General features: G+C 44.7%; 1 protein-coding gene across 1 annotated transcript in view; it reads left to right on the top strand.

The window, feature by feature from the left end:
• The first annotated feature begins 1523 nt into the window (after window positions 1-1523).
• LOC126262197 (retinol-binding protein pinta-like) overlaps window positions 1524-26376 on the top strand; it is a 257634-nt gene continuing 232781 nt past the window's right edge. The window contains exon 1 of the mRNA XM_049958613.1: window positions 1524-1680. Coding sequence (XP_049814570.1) covers window positions 1572-1680 — 109 coding nt within the window. The 5' untranslated portion in view covers window positions 1524-1571. The remainder of the gene's footprint in view (window positions 1681-26376) is intronic.

Here is a 26376-nt window from a genome sequence, read left to right as displayed (position 1 = left end):
GTTATGATGAGGAGAAAAGTCAAGGTAGGTACATAAATTCAGGTACACATTACCTTATATTTCAGCATAATAACACATCCATTAAGCTGATCCTTCACTGTACATCCTTATAATATTACGTTGCAATGATTGCGCAATGTGGTGGCAACTGCATGTTGGTAGGTGGAATTGCAGGCAGAATTGCTGGACTCTGTCGTTTCTTGGTGGCGAAGACAGATGCAAATTCCAGAATAGCCCAGCTATTTATCCATCCATCCGAGGCATTGGGAAATAACAGAAAAGCCTCTCTCGAAACCAGTACTATGCAACTTTTACACGGCAGTGCACGGACTCGTAGCTCATCTCTGACTGCTGGCTCGTCCCCGACCGACTGCTCGTCCCCGACTGCTTGCTCGTCCCCGACTGACTATCAGTTCCACCTTTTCCACCTAGGCCAACCACATTTTGCGCGCGTTGCGCTGTACCGTTCCCGAGGGGAACCCCTACACCTTTTACATACAGAATAACTAAGAGCCCTAAGTGAGGATCAGCAGTTTACATAACAGCAAACAAATACATTAAATAAGACAGAACCTTTACACATATTAACATGTCTACAAAAAATTATTCACACAGAATTACAATTATATACAGTAAGTTTTGTTCCCTCCAAATGGGACAAAGTATTTACACTACAGATACACTACTTTGCATTGAAACAAACTACGACATCAAAGTTTTAACAAAGAAAAGTATATACAATTTTGTGTTATCTATTCAATCAAAAACATTTACAAGTTCTTAACGGTGTAATATTAAATAATAAAAAAAAACAAAATAGATGAGTAGAGCATTAGAGCTATGGTGTTACAAACAGACACCACGCGTTCGTGTGACTGATTCACCTCAATGGGCAACGAATCCACCTCCTTCAGTGCAGATGCACAAGTACGTCCGACGTCCTGCGGGAACCTCAAAATAGCGGCCGTGAAAGACACAGGCAGGGACCGCAGACAGATGGCCCTGGGTGGGAATGTGGGTGGGCCGCGAGGCGTGCTAAGACAGTCCGCTCATTTGCTGTAAACACCTGTCCGCGTGGCACGGTGGTTAACCCTACTGTCTAGTAAGCTGGAATTCTCGGCTTCGAATCCCGATGTGGCACACATTATCACTTACCGCCACTGACGATGCACCAATAGTTCCTCCCCTTCCGTTTCCTTTCTCCCTCCTCCACCTCCATATACGTAATAGGTATCGCAGCTGCGAATTCCGCGTGGTCTCTATTCTTTCGGACATGTCCAAAAGAACAGACAGAATTTACTCATACAATTGATACAATAAGGATTCTGTTTTTACCGATGGGAGGTACGGAACTCTAAAAGCTGTTTATTTTCAAATGGACAAAAAACTGGTCATACTGCGTCGACGACCAACTCTATTTGTAACGAGCGGCGAAATTTGCACCCACGCCCTCTACATTTTGAGAACTTAGAGTATCAGCGGTGACTTTCTGGCAATGCGCCCTTGCTTCTGCTTACAGAATACCAGCAATGAGCGATCGCTGCAGCTTCATCCCTGCTACGCGTTAGCAGATGGAGACCATCAGGAAGAAACTGGGAACAGATGAAGAGGACATCAAGAGGGCCACAGCGTCTGTACGAGGCTGGCTCAGGATGGAGACGCATCTGCCCGACGAGATAGGTCAGTCGGCTTTATGACCATTCTAGTTAACTCTTCTCAAATCCCCAAACCATAATTGTGAGATTCGAGTTGATTCCTTAAACTACTATTTCGCTCTTCAATTTTGAACAAATCGTTTACAAACATACCTGTTGCATTAGTTAATTAATCAATCTAATTTTAGTGCTGTTACTGTGCTTAAATGAACAGAGACTGCTACAGACTCTGTTTTCTGAATAATTTTTACTATCCAAGCAGAGCATAGACTAATGACCAGTTACACAGTCACGGATTCTTCACGCAAGTTCCAGGCGAGCTGGTAGTGCGACACAGCGAGACCAAATTGAGAATGTTTGAATGTTTTAGTGGCAGAATTTCACTCGTACAATTCACCTTGCAACCAAGAAATACCTCCAAGAATCCTTGTGACAGACTCGAACACGCCACTCGCTGGTTGGATTTCGATAAAACCAGCGCAGCTCAATGTCGCGATGGTTTCCAGCAGTAACACTACATATTTAACAAGAGTTTTTTGGTTCATCCAGAAAGTCAGCAGTTTCTCAGTGATATCAGGCAGTTGTAAGTTATACTAACGAAGCGCTCTTCCTGCAGACAGTACTAAGAAGAGAAGAGTATTAAGAGCTGAATGAGCAGCCCCTGCAGTAAATTTGGTCCCTGAGGCAGAAGCTTTAGTAAATACGAGTATGGTGCAGAATGACTGTGAGAACAAATGTTGAAATCTTTCTGAAACTTGTTTGGACAGCAGGAAAATAAACGAACGGAGGTTGAGATGAGATGCTTCTGAGATTTTCGTTAAACTTGTTAAGATGTTCCAGAAATTCAACTACGGCTTTATGTTTTGGTATTCCATCTTCCTCGACCCATCCACGCGACTACTGGGCTGTTAGCGTTACAGTCCATCGACTCCTCAGCCAAATGGGTAGTATGCACAAGACGAAATTCAGCGAATTTAAGGATGACATATTTACAAGTGATTTTAAAATTGGTTAAGGTGAATTTAATGATGGTTTTATATAAATTAAACTTGCGTTTTCTCGTAGTTAATGTAAAATAGGGATAATGAAAGGAAAAACAAAATAATGAGAATGCATGTGAAACATGATGTAGAAAACTATGATTTTAAAATCAAGCATCACACTGAAATTTAAAACGAAGGGTAAATGTAGTAGGAAAAGATGGCAAGGGAAAGGTAATGGAGGCATGATTAGGTGTGGTGGCACTATAGTTGGTAGGATGATTAAATGTCACTACGCATTTCATTACTGGGAGAAGGAGACTGTGGAAATTTCGTTGGGAGGGCGTGTGGAGAGTGTGCACCTGCAAGGTTGACGGAATGTGTCGTTATAGGTGCGGCAGTTTACTAGGATTTAACATTAGACAGGACACAACAGAACTGCTGGAGTCGCGTTTGCGGATGGTGTAGACTGCTCGAAGAAGTTCAGTGTAAGAAGGGGTGGGAATTTGACATTGTATAGGAGCCACATATTGGTAGGTAAATTTATGCGATAATTAAGGCAAAGTGTGATCACGTGGACGCGTTGGACATCAGTTGCACTCATTAATGCAGGGAACAGAGCTATAGATGGTTCAAAAAAGAGCGAAGTGTTCAAGCAGATTTGCTTAGAATAGAAGGAGTACAGGGACCGGGAAATTTATCAAAGAATGGCAGAACTGTACGGAGAGCACTGCATTTCCGTCGCAATTACGACTCTCAATTCGACCTCTGGAGCTGTGGTTGACTCCTTAACCATTGTTGCACAATGAGGGTTTCCACTTGGCGGACAGTGCCACCGGCAATGGGGTGTGGCGTTCCAGACCGTGCGTCATCAATCATCGGCATCCGTTCGCTTGCGCCACGCCGCTACCCTTGCCACGGACTTGCAGTGCTCTTTGTACACCTGTGCCATTATTCGATGAATTTTCGTTGACCTCACTCCTTCCGGTGTAATTAAACGTGCTCTACCCCTCTGCTCTTCGTTTGAATCTCCCATTTATCTGTTTGCATCAGGCCTGATTGCAATGGACGGTCGATGTGTGCACATTCCCGGTGTGTAGTCACGTGCGTCTGCATCCGGGACCCTCTAGCGGCGAGTTTGGGACCTCTGAGATGTTATATTGACCACACATCTTTCTGTACGCAATGGCACTACGATCTCTACTGCAATTTTCGTTCTACAGCCTCTGCCTCGTTTCTTATCACGTGGAATGTACGACGACTGTATCCGTTAGGACAGTGCTGTGAAATTTCTCATTAATGGGCTACGGCTGCAGAGAACCTACGCAAGTGCATTTTCTAGCAGCACGATATTGCCAGCAGCGTCTCCCAGGGGGTCGTGACCTTACTGGTTGGACCTTAGAGGACTGGAAAACCGTGGCCTGGTCAGATAAGGCCAGATTGTAGTTGGTAAGAGCTACTAGCAGCCATGGTCTAGAGGTTGCCAGCGCTGTAGCTCAGCGTGTTCAGTCGGAAGAAAAAGAAAACTGAGTGAATGGATCAACAAACAAATTGCACAAGCATCACAGGACGTCCACCCTGAACAAATACAACGACTAGTTACGATCAGAATGACGTGAACACATAAAAAAGAAGAAAAGTATGGTAGAGTATTTCATTACTAACCAAAACGTCAGCAGTCCCGGGGTCGAATTCCTCCACCGCTTAAATTTTGAATAAAAAACCTCAGCCACAGTTCTCACGCTTTCGTTTGCATCGGAAAGTAAACCAATTTGGGACATACTACAAGTTCCTAATCAGGGGCAAATTATTTAGATTCACCCGAGTGCTTCGGTTGTTCGGTTTTTGAATCTCTGCGTATTAATCAAATTTATTAGACACAGTTCCCGCGTTTTCGTCAGGGTCTACAGTAGAAATGCGCAGCGCGAGTCGATAGTCCGTTTATCCGTATAGTTTAGTTTTCCACGGCCTTTAGTATGGGCAGGCAGTTGGTGACACTTCGCTCTCAGCTCCAGGCTCCGATGGCCTCGGTTATATTGCTTAAGGTTGCAGTGAATGGGCACTACTGTTGTGGGCCGGCCGTGGGGATCCAACGGACGTCCAGCGCGTCCGAGTCCTCCGTTCGGTCCTCACCGGTGGCCAGCACAGTTACTGCTGCTCTGAGGCTGACCCCTGACCTGTGGTCGAGTGGGAGGTCGCCGTGGGGCGTAGCTGGCAGCGAATGAGTTGACAGGTGGTCGCACGTAAGGCCTTCCCGGTTCGTCTGACAAACAGCTTCCAGGTGCTGTCTGTGGCTGACAATGTCGCTGAGCCAGGTGCTGTCTCCTGTCCTGTTTCTGAGAAAACCTCTCAACCTGCAAGATCTGGACAGTCACAGAGCGTGGGATTATTGATAGCTGACAATGTTGCTGAGCCAGGTGCTGTCTCCTGTCCTGTTTCTGAGGAAACCTCCCAACCTGCAAGATCTGGACAGTCACAGAGCGTGGGATTATTGATAGTTAGGAGCTCCAACGTTAGGCGCGTTATGGGGCCCCTTAGGGACTTGGCTGCCAAGAAGGAAAAGAAAACCAATGCGCACTCCGTGCGCATACTGGGTGGAGTCATTACAGATGTGGAAAGGGTCCTCCCGGAGGCCATGAAGAGCACAGGGTGCAGCCAACTGCAGGTGGTTGCTCACGTCGGTACCAATGATGTGTGCCACTTCGAATCAGAAGAGATACTTTCTGGTTTCGAGTGGCTAACAGACGTGGTAAAGGCTGCCGGTCTTGCTTACAAGATGAAAGCAGTGCTGACCATTTGCAGCATAGTCGACAGGGCCGAGTGCTGATCACTGGTACAGAGCAGGGTGGCGGGTCTGAAGCAGAGGCTCAGGCGGTTCTGCGACCGTGTAGGCCGCAGATACCTCGACTTGCGCAAAAGGGTGGTTCGGTTGCGGGTTCAGCTGAATTGGTCAAGTGTCCACTATACGCTGGAGGCGGCTACACGGGTAGCAGGGGCTGTGTGGCGTGGACTGGACGATTTTTTAGGTTAGAGGGTCTCGTGAAAACACAATAAGGGCTGCACTCATGATGGGTGCAGGCCGAACACAGGAAGAAGGTAGATACAGGAACCATAGGTATAACAGTTGTAAATTGTCGTAGCTGTGTTGGGAAACTACCAGAGCTCCAAGCGCTAATGGAAAGCACTGATGCTCAAATCGTTATAGGCACTGAAAGCTGGCTAAAACCAGAGATAAGCTCAGCCGAACTTTTTGCGAAGAACCTAACGGTATTCCGAAAGGATGGGCTAAACACGGTTGGCGGTGGCGTATTTGTTGCTGTTAAAATTAGTTTATCTCGTCGCGAGATTGAAGTAGATACTTCCTGTGAGTTAGTATGAGCACAGGTCATTGTAGGCAGCGGTATAAAATAATAATAGGATCCTTTTACCGACCCTCCTATTGAGATGATACAGTTGCTGAAAGGCTCAAAGAAAACTTGATTTTCATTTCAACCGTGTACCCGACTCATACGATAGTAGTTGGTGGTGACTTTAACCTACCCTCTATTTCTTGGCAAAAATACATGCTTAATTCCGGAGGTGCGCATAAAACATCATCCGTAATAGTGCTAAACGCATTCTCTGGAAATTAATACGAGCAAATCGTAAACAGTTGTAAAAACACGCTTGACCTCTTAGCAACAAATAATCCTGAGTTAATAACGAGCATCAAAACCGACACAGGGGTTAGAGAGCACAGGGTTGCGGTATGATGTAAGGCGAAAGCATGAACTGGGAATTGCCAGCTCGTCACTCATATACGTTTCGTAGCTTCTGGGGGATACAGCAATAACTAAGGACGCAAGACTACAAAAGATACTTACCAAGAGGTGGCCCAGGTTATTGGAGCATCCACTATGGCATCCAGGAAATGTTAACTGTAGTTGGAAGGAGAAGGTCACAATTAGTAGATTCAGAAACGTCTAGAGAGGAAGTTGAGTGAAGTTGTGACACAGAAGTGAAAAAATTGGGTGACGATAGGATATGATGAAGGACATCTTTGAACCAGGTGCAAGTCTGAAAACTTAATTAAAAACCTACTTTCAAGTTATAGCTATTAAAATGCTTTTTCTATGATTATTGAAAAATTTTGTGTAATAATCGACGTTTACATTTACTTCAGAAGACGCACGCATCGGAAGGATGTACATAAACTGCAAATGCCGCATAGAGAGGGTTAAGACAGGATTGGACACCTACTTCTCTCTGAAGACCAGGCATCCAGAGATGATGATGAATCGTGACCCTAGGGGAGCTGACGTCGTGAGCAGCATGGAACACATGTAAGTACAGATGAAACCCATCCTAAAGTATGGGTCCACGTTTAAAATACTGAAAATTCTTTTGCAGTCAAATAACTCACGTGGTAAATCAAATTCAAATGGTTCAAATGGCTCTGAGCACTATGGGACTCAACTGCTGTGGTCGTAAGTCCCCTAGAACTTAGAACTACTTAAACCTAACTAACCTAAGGACATCACACATATCCATGCCCGAGGCAGGATTCGAACCTGCGACCGTAGCGGTCGTGCGGTTCCAGACTGTAGCGCCTTTAACCGCTCGGCCACTCCGGCCGTCGTAAATCCACAGATTTGAAATAAACCTTGGAATGTGTAAGCCAGTATTGCAGCTTATCATCCTGCTCTGCTTGCTCATCGAAGAAACAATAATTCTTTTTTCTTTTATTATGAACTCAGCAAAATCTAATGGAGATTAAATTTCGAACCCAGTATGCCACGACTCAAAGACTCGCAAGTAACTTTTAACCTTTAATGTTGTCGAACTACGATTTTCTGTTACGCTTAAATGAAACTAACATTTCTGTAATATTGGGAAGAACATTAGAAGAATGCTTTGACAAAATAACATGTTTGGAATCGGATCAATTAGTGATAATAGCGAAGCAAGTTATTGACATGCCGTCTGGAGGAAAGGTTTGCCACACCGTAAAAAAGGTAGACGTGAACCACCGATACAATTATTGTGGTTGTTTTCACGACTGGCACGTCAAGTGCTCAATATTTTCAAATGGTTCAAATTTCTCTGAGCACTATGGGACTTAACTTCTAAGGTCATCAGTCCCCTAGAACTTAGAACTACTTAAACCTAACTAACCTAAGGACATCACACACATCCATGCCCGAGGCAGGATTCGAACCTGCGACCGTAGCGGCCGCACGGTTCCGGACTGTAGCGCCTAGAACCGCACGGCCACCACGGCCGGCGCTCAATATTTTGACCCTGGTCACTGATACATTCAATTCCTGACAGACGAAACTGGACGCTGAATTTCATCTCTACTTATCACGTCGCTGGCTCTCCTGATACAGTATTTCTTGGATTGTGAATTCCTCACTGTCTATGTTGATTATTGAATTTGGACCCTTAGGATTAAAGGGTGGCATCGAATGAGTGAGTTTGGGTTACCAGTACAATATTTACGCTTTTATTGATAACATGAATAAACATAATCATTCAGACAAAATCTGACTGATTAACTGGCTGAAATAGCGAGATTCACAAATAGAACGCCCCTAATGTTAAACTTTAATAAAGCAACAAATTGTTAATGAAGTCTGAGATTAAATAAAATTTAAATACATTTTAGCATCATAACTACGACCTCTTCAGAACAACCAGTTACAATCACTCGAGTCATAAACAGAATACTTCCAAAATGAAATTTTAACAACAGCAACAAAGACTCAGATTAAAAAAAAAATTTTAATTAATTTACGTCGTAATTAAAGCAGCCTAAGGAAATGAACCGGCCCAAGGAAACTTCAGAGATACATTGAGTCTAAAAGATCAAATGTTTGCCATAAATATTTTTACAATTAGGAACAGTAGCTTCCCTTTAGAAGCGGATGTTTGCGGTTTGAAAACTGCCATAATCATCCACCTTCTCTTACGACCCTCAGTCAAATCCAGACATAAAAGGCGCAGGAAAATGCTACAGAAGCTAACCTGAAACATTGCTGTAAAGAAACAGAAAACAACTATGTATTATACTGAAACTTCCTGGCAGATTAAAACTGCGTGCCCGACCGAGACTCGAACTCGGGACCTTTGCCTTTCGCGGGCAAGTGCTCTACCAACTGAGCTACCGAAGCACGACTCACGCCCGCTACTCACAGCTTTACTTCTGCCAGTACCTCGTCTCCTACCTTCCTGCCAGGAAGTTTCATACCAGCGCGCACTCCGCTGCAGAGTGAAAATGTCATTATGTATTATACTGTTAACAACACGAATTACTTTTGGTGGACATGACCAGTGTAAAATATCGTTAAAACGTCTAGCAAACCGATTGTTCAACTAGTAACATACAGTCGGTAGAAAAACTTTATCCTATACAAAAAGTAGAGTACACTGTGGGCAGCCACATCACCGCATCAGTTATTAATGCATTCTAGGTGCGCACTGTCTGTGGGTGGTTGTTAGAAAAAGTGGTTTTACCAAATACCAGATTACGGTACGGTACCTGTTAATGTATAATGCTACATGACACAGCTATCTAGTATACAGTGTGAAGCGAAATTCGAGCACTCGAGTTTCGCCGCGCGACCCCTCATATGCCAGCGATAAAAAAATATATCTCACAAAGTTTCGTCCGGCGAGTACATCTGGCAGAAACAGGCCATTAAAGAGTGGGTGTCTGTCATCACTGTAACCACAAATATGCTAACTCCCTCTGTCAGCACGTATTAGTCGCGCTGTACACTTGGTGCAGTGGATAGAGCTTTAGGTTAGCATGCAGGAGGTCGAGGATTACATCATGCGACCTCCCTGCACGTCCAAATATTGCACAGCCCGTCTGATCAGCACCAAAGCTGAATTCACCGTTACAAGAGCAACACGAGCACGTGCTACCAATTCTTCCACACTCGTCGCCAGAGTAGGGTACACATGCTCCTTCAGGTGTCCTCACAGGAAGAAATCCAGGGGATTTAGGTCATGTGAACGCAGTGGCCGTACAACTGGACCTCCATGTCTGAGTCATTTTCCTGGAAATGTTCTGTCCAAATACTGTTGCACATAAATTCCAGAGTGTTGAGTTGCACCGTCATGTTGAAACCATATCCTCTGGCAAACATGTAGTTGAATATCTTCCAGCACATCAGGCAAATACACTCCTGGAAATTGAAATAAGAACACCGTGAATTCATTGTCCCAGGAAGGGGAAACTTTATTGACACATTCCTGGGGTCAGATACATCACATGATCACACTGACAGAACCACAGGCACATAGACACAGGCAACAGAGCATGCACAATGTCGGCACTAGTACAGTGTATATCCACCTTTCGCAGCAATGCAGGCTGCTATTCTCCCATGGAGACGATCGTAGAGATGCTGGATGTAGTCCTGTGGAACGGCTTGCCATGCCATTTCCACCTGGCGCCTCAGTTGGACCAGCGTTCGTGCTGGACGTGCAGACCGCGTGAGACGACGCTTCATCCAGTCCCAAACATGCTCAATGGGGGACAGATACGGAGATCTTGCTGGCCAGGGTAGTTGACTTACACCTTCTAGAGCACGTTGGGTGGCACGGGATACATGCGGACGTGCATTGTCCTGTTGGAACAGCAAGTTCCCTTGCCGGTCTAGGAATGGTAGAACGATGGGTTCGATGACGGTTTGGATGTACCGTGCACTATTCAGTGTCCCCTCGACGATCACCAGTGGTGTACGGCCAGTGTAGGAGATCGCTCCCCACACCATGATGCCGGGTGTTGGCCCTGTGTGCCTCGGTCGTATGCAGTCCTGATTGTGGCGCTCACCTGCACGGCGCCAAACACGCATACGACCATCATTGGCACCAAGGCGGAAGCGACTCTCATCGCTGAAGACGACACGTCTCCATTCGTCCCTCCATTCACGCCTGTCGCGACGCCACTGGAGGCGGGCTGCACGATGTTGGGGCGTGAGCGGAAGACGGCCTAACGGTGTGCGGGACCGTAGCCCAGCTTCATGGAGACGGTTGCGAGTGGTCCTCGCCGATACCCCAGGAGCAACAGTGTCCCTAATTTGCTGGGAAGTGGCGGTGCGGTCCCCTACGGCACTGCGTAGGATCCTACGGTCTTGGCGTGCATCCGTGCGTCGCTGCGGTCCGGTCCCAGGTCGACGGGCACATGCACCTTCCGCCGACCACTGGCGACAACATCGATGTACTGTGGAGACCTCACGCCCCACGTGTTGAGCAATTCGGCGGTACGTCCACCCGGCCTCCCGCATGCCCACTATACGCCCTCGCTCAAAGTCCGTCAACTGCACATACGGTTCACGTCCACGCTGTCGCGGCATGCTACCAGTGTTAAAGACTGCGATGGAGCTCCGTATGCCACGGCAAACTGTCTGACACTGACGGCGGCGGTGCACAAATGCTGCGCAGCTAGCGCCATTCGACGGCCAACACCGCGGTTCCTGGTGTGTCCGCTGTGCCGTGCGTGTGATCATTGCTTGTACAGCCCTCTCGCAGTGTCCGGAGCAAGTATGGTGGGTCTGACACACCGGTGTCAATGTGTTCTTTTTTCCATTTCCAGGAGTGTAGTTTGAGAGGAATCATGATATCTTCTTGCAGTCAACCAGTCAATCAACATGTAGGGGCCAAAACACCTGTCGCTCAATATTCTGGCCCAGATGTTGATACCGAAGCGAACTTGATATCCATGTTTGTGGGTGATGTGCGGGCTAAGCTCACACCACTGGCGGGAATTGTGCGTATTGAATGCCGCTTCAGCTGACCATATTGCGGTGTTCACAAACTCATCGTTGGCTTCGTCTTGTTGTTGGAACCATTCACAGAATTGACGTGAAAACATAATGATGGGGGTGCAGCCCATGCTCATGCAGCACGTTAACAACCACGCGTTGCGAGACACCCAGCTGCCTTGGTACGCTACGTGTACTTAGCTGAGGTTCCTTGTGTATGACCTCCAGAATAGCGTCCTCAATAGCTAGAGTACAGAGTGTTCGTGGACGAACTCTGTCACATGATGGTGGAAGGAGAGAACCTGACTGCCGAAGTCGCAGCTCCAGACAACAAAACACATTTTTATCTGGATGGCGTTGACGAGGATATCTAGCAGCAGATTCACACCTGGCAACACCAGCCCAGTTACTAGATGCACCAAGGACCAGAAGCATATCCACATATTCATAGTTTGTGTATGCCATACGCTGCAACTGCTTTAGAGGTTTGCAATGAGAAAATTCGATATGTGTACGCATATACACTGGAGTCTGTCACGGGCGCGTTACTCCGCCCGCAAATAGTCCCTATCTGGTGGACAGTGCATGCAGTAGAGACACGCTGTCAGTCCTGCACTCTGTTCCACATAACGCGCGTTAAACCTTTGACAGACATTGTTCTCCAGGATTCATCCTGACACCGTTAATTGTGAAATGTACGATTTAGAATTACACTGTGTCCCTGGCGGTAGTACACGTGATGTTTCCACAGTCTCATCGATAGATTAATAATAATACACTACTCGCCATTAGAATTACTACACCACGAAGATGACGTGCTACAGAGGCGAAATTTAACCGACAGGAAGAAGATGCTGTGATATGCAAATGATTAGCTTTTCAGAGCATTCACACCAGGTTGCCGCCGGTGACGATACCTACAACATGCTGACATGAGGAAAGTTTCCAACTGATTTCTCATACACAAACAGCAGTTGACCGTCGTTGCCTGGTGAAACGTTGTTGTGATGCCTCGTGTAAGGAGGAGAAATGCGTACCATCACGTTTCTGACTTTGATAAAGGTCGCATTGTAGCCTACCGCGATTGCGGTTTATCGTATTGCGACATTCCTGCTCGCGTAGGTCGAGATCCAATGGTTCTAGGCCCGCAGTCCGGAACCGTGCGACTGCTACGGTCGCAGGTTCGAATCCTGCCTCGGGCATGGATGTGTGTGATGTCCTTAGGTTAGTTAGGTTTAAGTAGTTCTAAGTTCTAGGGGACTGATGACCACAGCAGTTGAGTCCCATAGTACACAGAGCCATTTAAACCATTTGAACCAGATCCAATGACAGTTAGCAGAATATGGAATCGGTGGGTTCAGGTGGGTAATACGGAACGCCGTGCTGGTTCCAAACGGCCTCGTATCACTAGCAGTCGAGATGACAGGCATCTTATCCGCACGGCTGTAACGGATCGTGCAGCTACGTCTCGATCCCTGAGTCAACAGATGGGGACGTTTGCAAGACAACAACAATCTGCACGAACAGTCGACGACGTTTGCAGCAGCATGGACTATCAGCTCGGAGACCGTGGCTGCGGTAACCCTTGACGCTGCATCACAGACAGGAGCGCCTGCGATGGTGTACTCAACGACGTACCTGGGTGCAAGAATAGCAAAACGTCATTTTTTCGGATGAATCCAGGTTCTGTTTACAGCATCACGATGGTCGCATCCGTGTTTGGCGACATCGCGGTGAACGCACATTGGAAGCGTGTATTAGTCATCGCCATATGGCGTATCACCTGGCGTGATGGTATGGGGTGCCATCGGTTACATGTGTCGGTCACCTCTTGTTCGCACTGACGGCACTTTGAACAGTGGACGTTACATTTCAGATATATTACGACCCGTGGCTCTACCCTTCATATGACCCCTATGAAACCCTACATTTCAGCAGGATAATGCACGACCGAATGTTGCAGGTCCTGTACGGGCCTTTCTGGATACAGAAAATGTTCGACTGCTGCCCTGGCCATCACATTCCCCAGATTTCTCACCAATTGAAAACGTATGGTCAATGGTGGCATTGCAACCGGCTCGTCACAATACGCCAATCGCCATTCTTGATGAACTGTGGTATCGTGTGGAAGCTGCATGGGCAGCTGTACCAGTACACGCCATCCAAGCTCTGTTTGACTCAATGCCCAGGCGTATCAAGGCCGTTATTACGGCCAGAGATGGTTGTTCTGGGTACTGATTTCTCAGGATCTATGCACCCAAATTGCGTCAAAATGTAATCACATGTTCTAGTATAATATATTTGTCCAATGAATACCCGTTTATCATCTGCATTTCTTCTTGGTGTAGCAATTTTAATGGCCAGTAGTGTAATAATGATAATGCATTGAGATACGTACGAAACTGCATGCAGTTACCAGAATCAATACTGAAAGGCATAATTAGTGGAACCATGGTGATAACACATACATAAAGTAGGCGAGTTTGGTAATTATTCGTATACTTCTGGTAACATAAGGCCCTAACGAGATATAAAAGGTCTGAACGAGGCATGAATAGTGGTTGTTACTAATCTATTCGACTACTGGAGGAGGGCACAAAGAAAACAGGTTACGAATGTAGCAGATGAAGTGATGCGAATAAATTCACGCCCACGACGTGGAAAGGGCATCTTTCAAAGCAGAACAATCTTCAATTTTTTAGATTGTAGTATGTAAGTGCCAATGTTTTCTAGAGGACCCACTGCAATCGCTGTTGACGATTAAGATGCGAGATGGACTACATTTACCAAATAAAAAGCATATGTTTCAACACAGGATCGAACCATCGACCTCCTGCATGCTAACACAAAACTCTATCCGTTTCACTGACTGCATAGCACGAGAAACATGCGCTGACAGAGGCAGTCATCGTTCATGTGGATACAGCGTTGCCAAACTGCCACTCTATAACGTCCTTTTTCTGCAAGATGTATTTCTGGACGATATTTTGTGATATAATTTTTTTTTTTTTTTTTTTGACGCTGTCATGTGAGGAGTGCGCGAATTACGTTTCAGCCTGTATACATGTCATGGACATAGTATAAATCCAAATGCTAGATACCCAAGGAACATCAACGCCTTACAACTAGTATCCGTAAGTCACTGGTTCGAGCAACTCAAGTCTCTTCATCTCAACTGGTCCACAATAAATGCCATTTGTGCGAGCTACTTCAAACAAGTATGCCCTCTCTTGACTTGCAGCCAGGGGCCCTATTCTACACTCCTGGAAATGGAAAAAAGAACACATTGACACCGGTGTGTCAGACCCACCATACTTGCTCCGGACACTGCGAGAGGGCTGTACAAGCAATGATCACACGCACGGCACAGCGGACACACCAGGAACCGCGGTGTTGGCCGTCGAATGGCGCTAGCTGCGCAGCATTTGTGCACCGCCGCCGTCAGTGTCAGACAGTTTGCCGTGGCATACGGAGCTCCATCGCAGTCTTTAACACTGGTAGCATGCCGCGACAGCGTGGACGTGAACCGTATGTGCAGTTGACGGACTTTGAGCGAGGGCGTATAGTGGGCATGCGGGAGGCCGGGTAGACGTACCGCCGAATTGCTCAACACGTGGGGCGTGAGGTCTCCACAGTACATCGATGTTGTCGCCAGTGGTCGGCAGAAGGTGCACGTGCCCGTCGACCTGGGACCGGACCGCAGCGACGCACGGATGCACGCCAAGACCGTAGGATCCTACGCAGTGCCGTAGGGGACCGCACCGCCACTTCCCAGCAAATTAGGGACACTGTTGCTCCCGGGGTATCAGCGAGGACCATTCGCAACCGTCTCCATGAAGCTGGGCTACGGTCCCGCACACCGTTAGGCCGTCTTCTGCTCACGCCCCAACATCGTGCAGCCCACCTCCAGTGGTGTCGCGACAGGCGTGAATGGAGGGACGAATGGAGACGTGTCGTCTTCAGCGATGAGAGTCGCTTCTGCCTTGGTGCCAATGTTGGTCGTATGCGTGTTTGGCGCCGTGCAGGTGAGCGCCACAATCAGGACTGCATACGACCGAGGCACACAGGGCCAACACCCGGCATCATGGTGTGGGGAGCGATCTCCTACACTGGCCGTACACCACTGGTGATCGTCGAGGGGACACTGAATAGTGCACGGTACATCCAAACCGTCATCGAACCCATCGTTCTACCATTCCTAGACCGGCAAGGGAACTTGCTGTTCCAACAGGACAATGCACGTCCGCATGTATCCCGTGCCACCCAACGTGCTCTAGAAGGTGTAAGTCAACTACCCTGGCCAGCAAGATCTCCGTATCTGTCCCCCATTGAGCATGTTTGGGACTGGATGAAGCGTCGTCTCACGCGGTCTGCACGTCCAGCACGAACGCTGGTCCAACTGAGGCGCCAGGTGGAAATGGCATGGCAAGCCGTTCCACAGGACTACATCCAGCATCTCTACGATCGTCTCCATGGGAGAATAGCAGCCTGCATTGCTGCGAAAGGTGGATATACACTGTACTAGTGCCGACATTGTGCATGCTCTGTTGCCTGTGTCTATGTACCTGTGGTTCTGTCAGTGTGATCATGTGATGTATCTGACCCCAGGAATGTGTCAATAAACTTTTCCCTTCCTGGGACAATGAATTCACGGTGTTCTTGTTTCAATTTCCAGGAGTGTATATCGTTCACACCGATTGGTGCAGTAGGTTAGTCTCGGTAGTGACGTCATTTTCCGTTCTTCATCCGAATTTCCTATTCAGTAGCCTTCTGAGACCTGTTACCGAACTGTCCTATCGCAGATTTTTTGACAACTGTACCTTGCATTTCGGTATGACCCTGTCGTTAGGTTGTCTGTGGTTTCTTTACACCTATAATTTGTTTTTTTAAACCATATTGAGCGGTTTTAGTTTTAAATTTAGTGATTGTGTTACTAAAGAATCACCACAGGACGAATCCAGTTGGAAAGTGAGTTTATAATAGACTATTTTCCTTTTTTAGCAATGTGGTTAGGTTATGTTGTTACTGTGAATGACTGCAATATGTAAAAAGAAAAACAGTTTTCAGTCAATATTCTATCAAGATAGCCGTCATTTTTATGCAATTAAGAGTTTAAAGACAAATATCAAGACACCGGCTCTGCTTACGTATATTACATATGTGTTAGCTGAAATTACTTGTAACTTCACGTACTCTTTTCCATAAATGGTTAATTATTAATTATCGAAACGCTTTTAAAACTCTTAAGTAACAATATATAGTAATTTTGTGAAATCTGATAGAGGAAACCTTCCAAAATTTCATGCATTTACGGCTTAAACACATATCATTCGCCAACGAAGTTAGCCTGCGTCTCTGCCAACTGGAATTACTTAAAATAAAGCTCCTACAGCACACGAATTTGGTGAGGGAACGAAATTCCGTGGCGGAGGGTGTAGGTTTGTTTACCGCTGGATGCGAAAATATTATTTTCCTCTTCGTATTTGCTACGCATTCTGAGACTTTATTAATAGTCAAAGTTAGGCATTTTTCTGAAATATTGGTAGTAATTTACACGTAAGAGGGCAATTTCTCAGCAACGGGTATCTCCGATTTCTCCATATGTTGAAGAAATGAAAGATGAAACTACTGTGCGTGAAACAACTGACAGTGACAGCGATACTACTTCCTGTCACAAATAATTCACCATTTTTTTTCGGAATACGTAGCGATTTCCGAGAATGTGGTCAGACAGAATCTAAGAGCACAACGTAAATTACTGCGAATGAAACTAGCAGCAATCGTCTTTATACTTTAACTTGTATTTATCTGCGATAAGCATTTATCTGCGGTCGAATCCTGAGAAACAGTAGACAGAGATGAAAGGTTCCCGCCACGATGTTTTCAGACTATACCACCATATATGAAGCATTTTGATTCATCAGATACATGTTATAAACTACAACGAACTTCTATAGCTACACTCGTCACACGCTCTCGAAAAAGTGATTTTGTAAATTTTGTTTTACGAAACAAATATTTGATGTATCATGTAGGAAAGCAGGCTACTTCACCATTTTTATCTTTGGGAGCGAGCTACAACGACGTTCTATGCACCTTCTTATTTTTTGACACTCTCTCAAACTATTTTTTGGGTTCTTGGAGATGTGTTCCGTCTATGCAACTAACTGAAGGCACTTCCTGGCAGATTAAAATTGTGTACCCGACCGAGACTCGAACTCGGGACCTTTGTTGGGGCTCTGTATCCAAAACAAGACTGTTCGGTGCGCTTGGTGTACCGAACCGATCGGCAAAATGGCGGAAGGATACAGAATAGGGCCAAGGCATCTGTCATTGGCCCACTGGTACCGTCAACAGTGGTGGCGTTCCAGACTGTCCTCTCTCACAGCTCAGCTCTCTGCACGATAGATAAACTCTCCTCTGCCAGACAGTCACGACACACTAGCTAGCGGGAAACCTTAGAAAGCGGTGCCAAGCTAGGAAAGATAGGCAAAATAGTGCGACACTCGGCGCACTTTGAAGAGTGCTTGTTTTAACTTTCCTCACACGTAAAAGTCCATAGGCGTTAAGACAGCTGAAAATAAGAAAAAGCAGTACAATCGAAACGTCTGTGGGTTAAGAACACGTTAATCCTGTTGGTGTGGTCTTCAGTCCTGAGACTGGTTTGATGCAGCTCTCTATGCTACTGTACAAGCTTCTTCATCTCCCAGTACCTACTGCATCCTACATCCTTCTAAATCTGCTTGGTGTATTCATCTCTTGGTCTCCCTCTACGATTTTTACCCTCTACGCTGCCCTCCAGTACTAAATTGATGATCCCTTGATGCCTCAGAACATGTCCTACAAACCGATCCCTTCTTCTAGTGAAGTTGTGCCACAAACTTCTCTTCTCCCCAATCCTATTCAACACGTCCTCATTAGTTATGTGATCTACCCATTTAATCTTCAGTATTCCTCTGTAGCACCACATTTCGAAATCTTCTATTCTCTTCTTGTCTAAACTATTTATCGTCCATGTTTCACTTCCATACATGGCTACACTCCATACAAATACTTTCAGAAACGACTTCCTGACACTTAAATCTATACTCGATGTTAACATATTTCTCTTCTTCAGAAACGCTTTCCTTCCAATTGTCAGTCTACATTTTATATCCTCTCTACTTCGACCATCATCAGTTATTTTGCTCCCGAAATTGTAAAACTCCTTTACTACATTAAGTGTCTCATTTCCTAATCTAGTACCCTCAGCATCACCAGACTTAATTCGACTACATTCCATTATCCTCGTTTTGCTTTTACATCCTCCTTTCAAGACACTATCCATTCCGTTCAACTGCTCTTCCAAGTCCTTTGCTGTCTCTGACAGAATTACGATGTCATCGGCGAACCTCAAAGTTTTTAGTTCTTCTCCATGGATTTTAATACCTCTTCCGAATTTTTCTTTAGTTTCCTTCACTGCTTGCTCAATATACAGATAGAATAACATCGGGGACAGGCTACAACCCTGTATCACTCCCTTCTCAACCACTGCTTCCCTTTCATTCCCCTCAACTCTTATAACTGACATTTGGTTTCTGTACAAATTGTAAATAGCCTTTCTCTCCCTGTATTTTACCCCTGCCACCTTCAGAATTTGAAAGAGAGTATTCCAGTCAACATTGTCAAAAGCTTTCTCTAACTCTACAAATGCTTGAAACGTAGTTTTGCCATTCCTTAATCTAGGTTCTAAGATAAGTCGTAGGGTCAGTATTGCCTCACGTGTTCCAATATTTCTACGGAATCCAATCTGATCTTCCCCTAGGTCAGCTTCTACTAGTTTTTCCATTCGTCTGTTAAGAATTCGCGTTAGTATTTTGCAGCTGTGACTTATTAAACTGATAGTTCGGTAATTTTCACATCTGTCAACACCCGTTTTCTTTGGGATTGGAATTATTATATTCTTCTTGAAGTCTGAGGGTATTTCGCCTGTTTCATACATCTTGCTCTCCAGATTGTAGAGTTTTGTCGGGACTGGCTCTCCCAAGGCCGTCAGTAGTGCTCATGGAATGTTGTCTACTCCCGGGGCCATGTTTCGACTCAGGTCTTTCAATGCTCTGTCAAACTCTTCACGCAGTATCATATCTCCCATTTCATCTTCATCTACATCCTCTTCAATTTCCATAATATTGTCCTCAAGTACATCGCCCTTGTATAGACCCTCTATATACTCCTTCCACCTTTCTGCTTTCCCTTCTTTGCTTAGAACTGGGTTTCCATCTGAGCTCTTAATATTCATACAAGTGGTTCTCTTTTCTCCAAAGGTCTCTCTAATTTTCCTGTAGGCAGTATCTATCTTTCCCCTAGTGAGTTAAGCCTCTACATCCTTACATTTGTCCTCTAGCCATGCCTGCTTAGCCATTTTGCACTTCCTGTCGATCTCATTTTTGAGACGTTTGTATTCCTTTTTGCCTGCTTCATTTACTGCATTTTTACATTTTCTCCTTTCATCAATTAAATTCAATATTTCTTCTGTTACCCAAGGATTTCTATTAGCCCTCGTCTTTTCACCTACTTGATCCTCTGCTGCCTTCACCACTTCATCCTTCAAAGCTACCCATTTTTCTTCTACTGTATTTCTTTCCCCCATTCCTGTCTTCTGTTCCCTTACGCCCTCCCTGAAACTCTGTACAACCTCTGGTTTAGTCAGTTGATCCAGGTCCCATTTCCTTAAATTCCCACCTTTTTAGAGTATCTTCAGTTTTAATCAACAGTTCATAACCAATAGATTGTGGTTAGAGTCCACATCTGCCCCTGGAAATGTCTTACAATTTAAAACCTGGTTCCTAAATCTCTGTCTTACCATTATATAATCTATCTGAAATCTGTCAGTATCTCAAGGATTCTTCCATGTCTACAGCCTTCTTTTATAATCCTTGAACCAAGTGTTAGCTATGATTAAGTTGTGCTCTGTGCAAAATCTACTAGGCGGTTTCCTCGTTCATTTCTCTCCTCCAATCCACATTCACCTACTACGTTTCCTTCTCCCTTTACCTACTACCGAATTCCAGTCACCCATGACTATTAAATTTTCGTCTCCCTTCACTATCTGAATAATTTCTTTTATTTCGTCATACATTTCTTCAATTTCTTCGTCATCTGCAGATCTAGTTGGCATATAAACTTGTACTACTGTAGTAGGCGTGTGCTTCGTGTCTATCTTGGCCACAATAATGCGTTCACTATGCTGTTTGTAGTAGCTTACCCGCATTCCTATTTTTTTATTCATTATTAATCCTAGTCCTGCATTACCCCTATTTGACTTTGTATTTATAATCCTGTATTCGCTGACCAAAAGTCTTGTTCCTCCTGCCACCGAACTTCACTGATTCCCACTATATCTAACTTTAACCTATCCATTTCCCTTTTTAAATTTTCTAACCTGCCTGCCCGATTAACGGATCTGACATTCCACGCTCCGATCCGTAGAACACCAGTTTTCTTTCTCCTGATAACAACGTCCTCCTGAGTAGTCCCCGCCCGGAGATCCGAATAGGGGACTATTTTACCTCCGGAATATTTTACCCAAGAGGACGCCATCATCATTAACCATACAGTAGTGCTGCATGCCCTCTGGAAAAATTACGGCTGTAGTTTCCCCTTGCTTTCAACCGTTCGCAGTACCAGCAGAGCGAGGCTGTTTTGGTTAGTGTTACAAGGCCAGATCAGTCAATCATCCAGACTGTTGACCCTGAAACTACTGAAAAGGCTGCTTCCCCTCTTCAGGAACCAAGCGTTTGTCTGGCCTCTCAACAGATACCCCTCCGTTGTGGTTGCACCTACGGTACGGCTATCTGAATCGCTGAGGCACGCAAGCCTCACCACCAACGGCAAGGTCCATGGGGGAATGACGTTAATCCTGTAAGCTGTTTAACCCACTTACAAATGTTCAGGAAATACACCTTTGTAGCAGATGGTAGCATCAATCAGCTTAATCAACGTCAATTTGGCTTTACGAAAGGGAGAAGTTCAAAAATCAAATGGCTCTGAGCACTATGGGACTCAACTGCTGTGGTCATAAGTCCCCTAGAACTTAGAACTACTTAAACCTAACTAACCTAAGGACATCACACACACCCATGCCAGAGGCAGGATTTGAACCTGCGACCGTAGCAGTTGCACGGTTCCGGACTGCGCGCCTAGAACCGCGAGACCACCGCGACCGGCAAAGGGAGAAGTATTCATAAGAAATTCAAGAAGGCGATAGAAACGATAGTTCAATCTCTTAAAAAAAATCGCGATGTCATTGTTGTATGAGATCTCTTGGGTATTCGACAATTTACAGTTATTTGTACAGATGCAAGGAGTACAGAAACTCAAATGTCTGTACTACTACATGGATACAGTTGTCCAATTCTTGGCTGGCATACAAAAAGTAATCAAAACAACTATTAGGGAGTACGCACAGGGCTCGACTTGAGATTTTGGGATCTTGTAATTGAACCTCTCTTCTGCCAATTAGAATAAGGAGACAAAGTCGACGGCACGGTGACCAATGCCGACGACATCGTTAGATGTAGTGTCAGGGAACTCCAGAGCTGAACTGGGGGAATGGGAGATGCAGTGATGGTGTGAAGGCAACAAATTGAACATGAACCGGCAGAAAAATATATCCTTACTCTTAAAAGGTCAGTCATCACTATGTATTAATACTATAGCTATTTTATGAAACATCTTCATCTCCAGCAAAACAGGAGTCCACTTGGATGGAATGCGTAAATTCTCAAAACATCTTCATATACTATCACACAAAGCAAGCAACACCACATACAAAACTACAAGCTACCACTGCAAGCGTTGAAGACCTATCATGAAGTCATTATCACCACTGTCATAAATTTTGCAGCAAGTATCTTGATGCAAAGTCTTCTGTTTGTGAAACCGGGCAAGTCCTGCCCAGCCGTGTGTTCCGCTAATTCACAGGAGTCTTTGGCACCACACCAGAAGCAGTTTTGTTGGAGAGATTCTAGATCTATCCAGTGGACATTGCGTCAATATATCGTGTAGCCTCCTACTGGCGACGTAAGTGAATTTGACAAAATTCCAACAAACGATAAAGAAGCAACAAATAACATAAAGGAACGTGAGTGGAAATCAGAATAACAGGGACAATAGTCAAACAGATTGATGAGTCCATCTCTTTATCTTGGTTATATATGAAGAATGTTCTCGGTTCACTTAATTTTCAATTACATTCTGAATCACACTCGCATTAAACTTATAAAAATAAAATTAAAGAGTTCCACAGATCAACCGTATCTGTTTTCACACGGACGATATTTTGTGTTTTTGTTGACGTTTTGTTTTGTCTTACATAAGGTGACAGTTCTTATTCGCTAATGTGAACGAGCATAAATAATATAACTGGGTGTTCACTACAACTCCAGTCTTCGTTTCATTCGATAAGGAAATTGTATTAAATCGTACCTATACTTTGGGTGAGGATGTTCTTCTCAGAATGAGTAGAAAAAGCTATCAAAGTTAAGAGTATAATTAAAAACAAAGTTGAATTTGTTGAAATGAATATACGTTGTGTGTGTGAGTAGAAAATGAACTATTACTAAAAGGAAATATTCTTTTTAATAAAATTATGTTGGCATACATCTCTTCAGCTCACTTGTACACTGACAAATGGCCAGGTGTAAGTGCAAAGCCGGCCGAAGTGGCCGTGCGGTTAAAGGCGCTGCAGTCTGGAACCGCAAGACCGCTACAGTCGCAGGTTCGAATCCTGCCTCGGGCATGGATGTTTGTGATGTCCTTAGGTTAGTTAGGTTTAACTAGTTCTAAGTTCTAGGGGACTAATGACCTCAGCAGTTGAGTCCCATAGTGCTCAGAGCCATTTGAACCATTTTTGTAAGTGCAAATAAACATAAAAATACATTAACCTTTCTTTCTGTTCTCTAACTTTTGTATATTTAAGAGCGTGGAAAAATATCTTCCTCTCTCTATTGTGCCGAACACCCAGTTTCTTTCAATTCAACACGAGCCCACTCACATGATCACAAAATCACGAGAATCTCGTTTGATCTCCCGTCCATACAGAATGAGGACAATGTACATAGGCCCACATTAAAAACAACATCACAAAGAAATACTCTGAGTGAAAACTGTACCACGAAGGAATTAACTGAATGGGACTTTATTAATGGATGTGACGTGCATGTACACACAAACTAATTTTTTATAGTTTCAGAGAAATTGGATGATTTATTCAAGAGAAAGTACTTCGCAAATTGAGCAAGTCATTAACGCATATTCCCTCCTCTGACCGTTGAGGAAGTAGTTATTCGGCTTGGCACTGATTTATAGAGTTGTTGGATGGCCTCCTGAGGGATGCTGTGCCAAATTCTGTCAAAATGTCCCCAGCTAGTTCGAGGACTCTGCCAATAATGCTCCTAACATTCTCATCTGGGTAGATATAGTGGTCTTGCTGGCTAAGACGGGATTTGGCAAGCATGAGAAAAAGCAGCAGAAATTCTCGCCTTGTACAGGCAGGAATTTTCTTGTGGAAATGTAAGCCCAAGGTGGGTTACCACGAAGGGAATAGAAACAGAGCATAGCATATCGTCGACGAATCGTATCGTTCTACTGTAAAGGTCCCGTGGATAACAATCAAACATGTCGTTCTATGAACTGCAATGACACCCCAGTCCGTCACTATAGAGGGTGACAACAACTTCATTATCCTACTGCTCTGTAGAGCGTCTACAAACGCGTCTTTACTGGCCGTCGGGGCTCTGTTCGAAGCAGGGCTCATCACTGAAGACAATTCTGTTCCAGTCAGTGAGGTTCCAGGCTATCGAAGACTAGTCTGTAGACACCTCGGACAGCAATAGGATAACAATCTGGCTGTGAAGCACCATATGTCCCGATAACCTGGAGTGATGGTCTGGGATTCCACTTTATTTCATAGCAGGACAAACTTGCTTGTGATCTGCAGAATCCCTATAGCACTGTAGTATGTCAACGATATTCCACGCCCTGTTTTGTTGCCCTTCATGGCAAGGTTCAAATGGTTCAAATGGCTCAGAGCACTATGGGACTTAACATCTGTGGTCATCAGTCCCCTAGAACTTTGAACTACTTAAACCTAACTAACCTAAGGACATCACACACATCCATGCCCGAGGCAGGATTCGAACCTGCGACTGTAGCAGTCGCGCGAATCCGGACTGAGCGCCTAGAACCGCGAGACCATCGCGGCCGGCTCATGGCAAGGCAGCCTGGGCTTAAATCTCTGCAAAATAAAGCCCACCTGCACGTAGCGAGGGTTCCTACAGATTACCTTCTAGCTTGTCAAACCCAGCCTCGGCGAGCAAGGTCGTCGGATGCCATCTCCATTAATAACATTTGGGATATTTTGAGCAGAGCCTTCTAACCAGCTCCGGATTTTGACGATTTAACGTGCCAATTGGACAGATTTGGCGCAACATCCCTCAGGAGGATATGTAACGAGTCTGTCAATCAGTTCGAAGATTAATAACTGCTTAACTCCTTGCGTAACGTAGAGAGGTGAAGCAATATGTTACTAATTTGCTCAATTTGTCAAACTCTCTCTCTTGAATAAATCATCCATATTATCTAAAGTTGCAATCATTTGTTTGTCTACACATGTATACCACATCTATCCTGATTTCCGTCCCATTTGGATAATAATTTCGTGTTGCGTCGTTTTCTGATTTCTTATTTTTTGTCTTGAAATGCGTTTCCCTTCAACAGTCATAATGTCTCATTAAGTTATGCATTGAATTTTTTCTCCCATAGTTAATAATTTTCACACACAAGCATGTAACAAAAAAGTATTATCATCAAGCATTTAAGAAAGCCATCTTTGACGTCATTGTAATGTCATCATACAACAACTCAACAAATTGTACGAAGCAATTTTGCCAGTAAAACACGAAAGTGGTCCTTCTTTTCACTTAAATGACTTCATATCGTTAATACAATCTCACAGCTTCTTGTTTGTTTGGTAAATATAACAACCTTGATCATGTTTTATATTTCAGTTGTAATATAACATAAGACCATCCTTTGTAATAGTAATGCCCCCATCATTTCGTTGAACACAGTTAAGTCCAGCCATGCATTTAAAATCTCAGATAGTTTTAGAGCCTCCTCTTGAGGTATTAACATTGTATAGTCAGCAATCACATTACATTTAGTACACCACAAAAACCATTTTAGTAATTTTTCTCATACAAAGATTAAGTTGACCATGAACCATGGACCTTGTCGTTGGTGGGGAGGCTTGCGTGCATCAGCGATACAGATGGCCGTACCGTAGGTGCAATCACAAAGGAGGGGTATCTGTTGAGAGGCCAGACAAACGTGTGGTTCCTGAAGAGGGGCAGCAGCCTTTTCAGTAGTTACAGAGCAACAGTCTGGATGATTGATTGATCTGGCCTTGTAACACTAACCGAAACGGCTTTGCTGTCCTCGTACTGTCAACGGCTGAATTGAAAGGGGAAACTACAGCCGTAATTTTTCCAGAGGGCATGCAGCTTCACTGTATGGTTGAATGATGGTGGCGTCCTCTTGGGTAAAATATTCCGGAGATAAAATAGTGCACCATTCGGATCTCTGGGCGGGGACTACTCAAGAGGACGTTGTTATCAGGAGAAAGAGAACTGGCGTTCTACGGATCGGAGCTTGGAATGTCAGATCCCTTAATCGGGTAGGTAGTTTAGAAAATTTAAAAAGGGAAATGGATAGGTTAATGTTAGATATAGTGGGAATTAGTGAAGTTCGGTGGCAGGAGGAACAAGACATTTGGTCAGGTGAATACAGGGTTACAAATGTAAAATCAAATAGGGGTATGCAGGAGTAGGTTAATAATGAATAAAAAAATAGGAGTGTGGGTAAGCTACTACAAACAGCATAGTGAACGCATTATTGTGGCCAAGATAGACACGAAGCCCATGCCCACTACAGTAGTACAAGTTTATA

Source organism: Schistocerca nitens, chromosome 6, assembly GCF_023898315.1.
Source record: "Schistocerca nitens isolate TAMUIC-IGC-003100 chromosome 6, iqSchNite1.1, whole genome shotgun sequence".
In the NCBI taxonomy this organism is placed as follows: Eukaryota; Metazoa; Arthropoda; class Insecta; order Orthoptera; family Acrididae; genus Schistocerca; species Schistocerca nitens.
Note: the sequence above shows the minus strand (reverse complement) of the source record. Positions and strands in the feature narration are given on the sequence as shown.